General features: G+C 39.0%; 1 protein-coding gene across 1 annotated transcript; it reads left to right on the forward strand.

Moving 5' to 3' along the window:
• Window positions 1-1617: 1617 nt before the first annotated feature.
• nanp (N-acetylneuraminic acid phosphatase) lies at window positions 1618-7547 on the forward strand. Its single transcript, XM_028603766.1, has 3 exons — window positions 1618-1748; window positions 3744-3902; window positions 5402-7547. Exons 1-3 carry the CDS (start codon window positions 1659-1661, stop codon window positions 5894-5896), a joined length of 744 nt encoding a protein of 247 aa, XP_028459567.1. The 5' UTR covers window positions 1618-1658; the 3' UTR covers window positions 5897-7547.
• The last annotated feature ends 18 nt before the right edge of the window (window positions 7548-7565 follow it).

Consider the following 7565-nt stretch of genomic DNA (forward strand, 5'->3'; position numbering starts at 1 on the left):
CTCTTTAGAAGGGAACACAAACATTCAAAAAAGAAGAAAGGTTCCAAGGCACTCTTCTTTTCTGCAAACAGCTAAAAAAGCCTTTATTTAAATAGCTATTTCATATTGAAATTGTTAGTATGTTAAAAAAATACTCAATACTCAAGCGTTATCTTGCAGCTATGAGGTGGAATGACACCCTTAATAATGGGCCTTTGCAGGGGATTGGTGCCCAGCTGAGAGATAGCGTGTGCAGCCACGGCCACCCACACAGATAAAAGAGGAAGGGTGTCGTGCAGACAAAGTCCTTCAGATGCCTGCACTTTCTTGGAAGAGTCACAGGCGGCCAATCATTTGCTTCGTTTTTTCCCCCCTCTACATCAAAAGGGAAATTCCATCTTTACACTTGTAAGTTCACTCTTCACAAATCCACTGTTTATGTTTCTCTTCCCCTTTTTTAAGGTTAAGGGTAATAATAAAAAAGAAGGTTTTGAGCTCATTTGCCTCACGTCTGTCATTTAATCAAGCACATGTCTCCTTCGCATGCAAGCGGTAGGTGTTGTTTGTTCTGATAATAGCAGGTTAGGCCTCTCACACCATTCCTTGATTTATAGTTTATCTTATTTTTTCTGTCCAAGGTAATTGAAATGATCAGGTCAGGTTTCTCTTAAAGACACAAGCACATGAGCTGCAATCTGAAGCTGTCAGGTAATGTGAGAAAAGATTATTGTGATTCCTGCTGGTGCAACAGGCATACTGTTGCGTGTCAACCTCTGGCACGTTGCCAGATGAGAGAGGAGTTATAGTTGCATAAGAAATGAGGTATGTTTTGATTTTGAAATAGTGTGTCACGGAATATGTGTTTGAAATTGCAATATGCATAGTCCAGTGTGACACAGGGCATTTAATTAGACAAGTGATGATACACATTGTTTTCCTTTCATTTTGATAATTCCTTTCTATAAATAATTTTGGAGTGAAATATAAGCAGGCTTTGGTTATAGCCAAATGGAAAATTTGTCATAATGGAAAACACAACATAATGGAAAATGGTGAGTGATGTGTGGTGGTGTGTCAAATAAGGCAAAGTGCTCCATTTTGGCCTTTTTTTTCTAACAAAATAACCACTTATATTCACTAATATTTCTATGAGGTGTTTTAGTGTGTCACGTACGTATACTCATACTTCTTTCATATTTTTCATATTTTAAATCGTTCTATTCTGCCTTTACAGTTATTTATTTAAATTAAGCCTATCTAATAAAACAAAATGTGTCTGTAGTGACTATTTACCCTTAAAAATTGGGGAGGTTTTGAAAATTTTGATTGTATTTTGAAATTGTAACATTTTTACATTTCTATTGCTTATATATAAGCAGCTCTCTTGTCTATATTTCCTTTAAATGACACTAACAAGGTTTCATGTAATTACATGTAAAGTCATTATAAGTGGAGCAGCGGAAATCAGCGCTTAGTCCGTGTGGAGAGCTCATTGTAAAGCTTAGGAACTGCTGGCAAAAATATTTGATTTAATGGCGCCATCTCAAGGAATAAGCTCGCAAATAGGCCTACCTCAACGCTTGCATTTATCAGAACTACGACTCCCATCATGCAGTTTACCCGGCAGTACTTCCGCAATGTAATATGTGTTTATGTAGAATGAACAGTGTGCTGCGGCAATGGACGATAAAGCTGTGAAGGCGATATTGTTTGACTTAGACAACACGATCATTGAAACAAGTCGGGCAGGTAGAGTGGCCATACAAAAGGTGATAAAGTCTGATATTCTTCATGTAGCATTTAAAGTTAGCTTCCATATATGTAATGTTTAAGGTAGGCTACTATACGTGTTCAATGTAGCCTACTACGTGGACTGGTGACTTGTCTCTAACTACCATAACGTTAAATGTCGTTTAATTAATTTAATTCAGGTTGCTTTGTGACTACCTGTGACGCTATTAAGCGATAATTGAGCTAAAATTGTGTGTTACTGTTGTCAGTGGTGTAAAGTAAATTAACTACATTTACTCTATTACAATTTTGAGACACCTGTACTTCGCTTAAAGCCTCTTTACTACACACACAAGGGGTCCACCCACACAGGTATTTTTTCGCACCTCCTCTCGGTACTGGGTGGGCATGTACACTGGGATTGACAGGCCTTTTTTACACAGCAGATCGTTTGAATTGTGAGAGCAGTAAAAGCACAGGTGTTACAAATTAACTTGGGCACCACTGTATATTCTTCTTTTATTACCAACACAGTATTATTACAATAGAAAAAAATAACAATACAGGGATTATTTTTTTTACAATGTGCACATAAATATACAGTTTATAACAATAAATAACCAACTCAAATCATCTGGCAATGTTGTCCATAATGTTCCTCAAGAGATGAGAAGTCATTCATTGTTTTACATTTTTTTAATATTTTACAAGCAGTCATAGAATGTTGAAAGTTGACGGTTGTATTGCACTTAAGCCTAAACCAAGGGTCGTCAGTGTTTCTTAAGCCAAGGAGCCCTTAAATGAAAGAGAGGAGGAGCAGGGCACTAGGGCTGGGCGATATGGAGAAAATGAAATGTCATGATATTTGTTGACCAAATACCTCGATACCACTAGGGCTGGGCAATATATCGATATCGTGATATGAGACTAGATATCGTCTTGGATTTTGGAAATTATAATATCGTAAATGCAAGTGTTGTCTTTTCCTGGTTTTAAAGGCTGCATTACAGTAAAGTTATGTCATTTTCTGTGTTACCAGACTCTTCTATTATTTTTACCTTTACCCACTTAGTCATTAAATCTACATTACTGAAGATTATTTATCTTAAATCTCATTGTGAAGATATTTTTTATAAGCACCAATTGTCAACCCTATAATATCGCCACAATATCGACATTGAGATATTAGGACAAGAATATCGTGATATCTGATTTTATCCATATCGCCCAGCCCTAGATACCGCAACGATATTGTAGTGTTGACGATTGGTGCTTTCACAAAATATTTACACAATGAGATTTTTGATAAATAATCATCAGTAACGTGGATATAATGACTAAGTGGGTAAAGGTAAATAATTGAACAGTTACAACAGTCTGGTAAGTTCAAAAAATGACATCACTTTACTTGTAATGCAGCCTTTAAAACCATGAAAAGACAACGATTATGTCATATTACGATATTACAATATCAGAAATCTAAGACGATATCTAGTCTCATATCACGATATCGATATAATATAGATATATTGTCCAGCTCTACAGGGCGCCCCTACTAGATATTTTATCAAATTAAGTTACCTATTAAACTGGGCCTAGAATAAATTGTAGGGCGGCCTAAAGATTTTACACATACCTTTTTTTAGTTCATAATTCTTAGCTATTAAAATAATAATTGTTGGCATGATTTTATAAATCATGTTTTAATGTTAAACATACATGTGGCACACTGAATCCTTAGGATGAACTGAATCTGTGGATGTGACTACCTTACTTATAGGCCAGTAAACTTATCATTAATGTTTTCATCCCAAATAGGCTGATTTATGATATGTTGGATTCGTGTTAAGACATTTTCAATGTCCCCCCTGCAGTAACAATGAGGACCCCCAAGGGGTCCTGGACCCCCTCGTGAAGATATCTGGCCTAAACCTCTAAAACAATCTCGAGGCTGACCTCTTGTGGTTTCTCGCCGAATTAGATACACGTGTTTTCAGTTTTAAAGGGTCATCTGTTGTGTCTGAATCTTACAGACCAGTGAACTTTTGAAGAGCACACTGGCCCTTGACGACAAAACCATCAGCAGCATTTGTGACAAGTTCCAGCAGAAGCTTTTCCATGAGCGCTTTGACCCGTCAGCCGGCAGATCCATCGATGAGGTCCGGGTGGGTCACTGGGAGGAGAGCATACAGGTAGAGCTGTAACAATTCCAAATTTTGCCGTACAATTAATCTCAGAAATAATTGTGATTAATAATATAATTGTCTCTTTCAGTCAAATTCTTAAAAATGTTTATTTATGTATTACTTTTTCAAAGAAATTCAAGTTTGGAATGAATCCCAGGATACATCTTTTGGTTATATCCCGGTTATGTGACCCAGATAATGTAATAACACAGGTACACAGCCTATTAAGTAAACCATGCCTTTTTATCACATAAAACATTGTATTTTTTTTCTTAAATGAACATAAAATTGACAATTATTGTGTGGCCGGGTTAGCTCAGTTGGTGGAGTGGGCGCACATGCTTAGAGGTTTATGCTTCAACGCAGAAGTCCAGGGTTTGAGTCTGTGACAATTTCCTGCATGTCTTCCCCCTCTCTCTCCCCTTTAACACCTAGCTGTTCTGTCCATTAAAGGTCCCATGACATGGTGCTCTTTGGATGCTTTTATATAGGTCTTAGTGGTCCCCTAATACTGTATCTAAAGTCTCTTTTATATAGACCTTAGTGGTCCCCTAATACTGTATCTGAAGTCTCTTTTATATAGACCTTAGTGGTCCCCTAATACTGTATCTGAAGTCTCTTTTATATAGACCTTAGTGGTCCCCTAATACTGTATCTGAAGTCTCTTTTATATAGGCGTTAGTGGTCCCCTAATACTGTATCTGAAGTCTCTTTTATATAGACCTTAGTGGTCCCCTAATACTGTATCTGAAGTCTCTTTTATATAGACCTTAGTGGTCCCCTAATACTGTATCTGAAGTCTCTTTTATATAGACCTTAGTGGTCCCCTAATACTGTATCTGAAGTCTCTTTTATATAGACCTTAGTGTTCCCCTAATACTGTATCTGAAGTCTCTTTTATATAGACCTTAGTGGTCCCCTACTACTGTATCTGAAGTCTCTTTTATATAGACCTTAGTGGTCCCCTAATACTGTATCTGAAGTCTCTTTTATATAGACCTTAGTGGTCCCCTAATACTGTATCTGAAGTCTCTTTTATATAGACCTTAGTGGTCCCCTAATACTGTATCTGAAGTCTCTTTTATATAGACCTTAGTGGTCCCCTAATACTGTATCTGAAGTCTCTTTCCCAAAATTCAGCCTTGGTGCAGAACTTTAACCTTGCTCCTTATGACCTCATAAGGAGAAGATTCCAGATCGACCCATCTGAGCTTTCATTTTCTCAAAGGCAGAGCAGGATACCCAGGGCTCAGTTTACACCTATCGCCATTTCTACTCACTGGGGGACCATAGGCAGGCTGGGGAAAGCATATTCATGTTAAAAAACCTCAAAGTGAAATTTTCACGCCATGGGACCTTTTAAAGTTGGAAATGCCCCCCCCCAAAAATGAATTATCATCAACAGTCATACCCCTTAAGAGTTAGCAATTAATTGCAGTTAAACAAAGAAACCTTGATTACATGAATAAAATTGCGATGAGACAATGATGTAATAATTGTTACAGGCCTATATCCAGGAAGCAGTGGGCAGTTGTTCCACACCCTCATTGGCCGCTAAGTGCTACTACCTGTGGAAAACCAGTCGCCTGGAGGTTCTCAGTCTGTCCCCTGAGATCTGCAGTCTCCTGAAACAACTGCGCAGTGGATACAAGCTGCTGCTGCTGACCAACGGGGAAGCTCGCACTCAGAGGGAGAAAGTGGAGGCAGTCGCATGCGAGGAGTTCTTCAATGCCATCGTGATCGGGGGAGAACACGCGGAGCAGAAACCGTTCGCCTCCATCTTCGCCTTGTGTTTCAACATGCTGGAGGTGGAGGCCCAGGACTGTGTCATGGTGGGAGACTCTCTGGACACAGATATTCAGGGGGGCTTTAACGCTAGGGTACGGGCTACCGTTTGGATCAGCAGTGCAGGAGGTGCTGTGCCCGATGGTTCAGTGAAACCAGACTACACTATCCCTACTGTCTTGGACCTGCCAGATATTCTGCAAAAACTGGAGTAATAAGAACTGGTAATTGAAACCATGTGTAATACAAGTGAATGAGGGGAATTTTGTGGGATTTATTTTTAGTTGGAATGGAAATGGTAAAACATGAATGCTGTTTATAATAATGCTGGGTGCCAAATTTAGACAGACCGAATTGCCTCCATAGCATCGAGTATCGGAAAATGCCTCGTCATTCAATACCAAATGTCAATACTTAAGGAGTAAATCTCATCAGCGACAGTGAGCCAATAAGCATGCAGCACGCTTCTACCAAGCTCTAATGATGCTGGTGATTTGCTCAAAGTATCTTTATTTCAATCAGGAGAGACTTCCTTGCAATTATGAACATATTTATTGTACAGACAAACATGTAAATATAACAAGTCTCTGGAGATTGGACTCCATTGAAACCAAATGTCATAAAGGGTTAAGGAAACCCAAACATATCCCCCGATGGAGTCCAGACACTGGAGGTGGTGATGAAGGAGCAGAGGAACCACGACACCCGAACCCGAGGGCGTGACCACCGGTGGCAGAAGGGGAGGAGGCGGGACGCACTCTATTTCCTGAAACGACAACTGCCAAACGCGGAAGAGAGATCCGATTTTAAAGCAGGATGTCATGCTGTGATAGGCTCGTGACAAATGGCCGACTCCGATTGGTTTAACTAACAACGACACAACTGGATCTGATTACTACTGACAAGTGACATACCATGAAACAGCTGATCATTATGAGTGATGGAAAAAGTATATGAAGTCTTCCTTTTAGAATTTACGCTGAGCTTAATTGGTCTCCCCAAGGAGAAATTTGTGTTTTGGACACAGAGAGAAATTGCTGCAAGAGTTACAACAGAGACACAGCAAGCAAAGGTTAAAATAATTAAAAGACAAATGTACAGTAAACATTTGGGCTACTCAAAGAGCTGTGCAAATTGCAAATTACCATTTTCTATACTTTCTAAAAGCCATCCTTCCTACATTCTTCTCTTCTCCCATACGTGCCTTACACACACTCATTCCTACTTCCATAAGCATAAAATAAACATTCATTTATCCATACATTCAGTTATAAATATGAATTCATTCCTCCATTCATATCCATACACACATTCAGTCACAGATATACATTAATGAATTCATATTCATACGTTCATCGCTGCTCATTAATGAGGTTGACTGAGAGAGGAACAAATGAGTGCTTATGCCGGTTATATTTGCACAGAGGAACCCTGTACCTCTTTCCTGAGTTCAATAGCTCAAACTCTGAAAACTGTCTCACGTTACACGTCGTAGAGACACACAGGAAAAACTCTCCGTCACACAGAGACCGGGCTCGCGTAGTAAGTGCCGTAATGTTGTCATTTCTTTTTGCTAAAATGGTTTTTATAAAATTTGTATTGGTAAAAGTATTGTTCAGAAACCCGTATCAAAGTTACGGTATTGGCATCAACTTTTTGGAATGATACCCAGCCTTAATGATTAATTTTACAAAATTCAACAAGGGTGCTTTTTTTTTTTTGTAACTTGTTTTATGCTTTCTGCTATGGATCTTACACTACATCCTACACGGAGTCTGTAGTAAGATTACTCACACAGCTGCACTTAAAGTGATGGTTCGGAGTAATTTCACCCTAGGGTCCTTTGCACCATGACCTCGAGCCAAACACCCCCCCAGAAGCTTT

This window comes from Perca flavescens, chromosome 17 (genome assembly GCF_004354835.1).
Source record: "Perca flavescens isolate YP-PL-M2 chromosome 17, PFLA_1.0, whole genome shotgun sequence".
Lineage (NCBI taxonomy): Eukaryota > Metazoa > Chordata > Actinopteri > Perciformes > Percidae > Perca > Perca flavescens.

Excerpts from the sequence above, each read along its gene's own strand:
- nanp (XM_028603766.1), top strand. The coding sequence starts at position 1,659 with ATGGACGATAAAGCTGTGAAGGCGATATTGTTTGACTTAGACAACACG. Across the intron at positions 1,749-3,743 it reads GTAGAGTGGCCATACAAAAG|ACCAGTGAACTTTTGAAGAG; the intron begins GTGATAAAGTCT and ends TGAATCTTACAG. Across the intron at positions 3,903-5,401 it reads ACTGGGAGGAGAGCATACAG|GCCTATATCCAGGAAGCAGT; the intron begins GTAGAGCTGTAA and ends TAATTGTTACAG.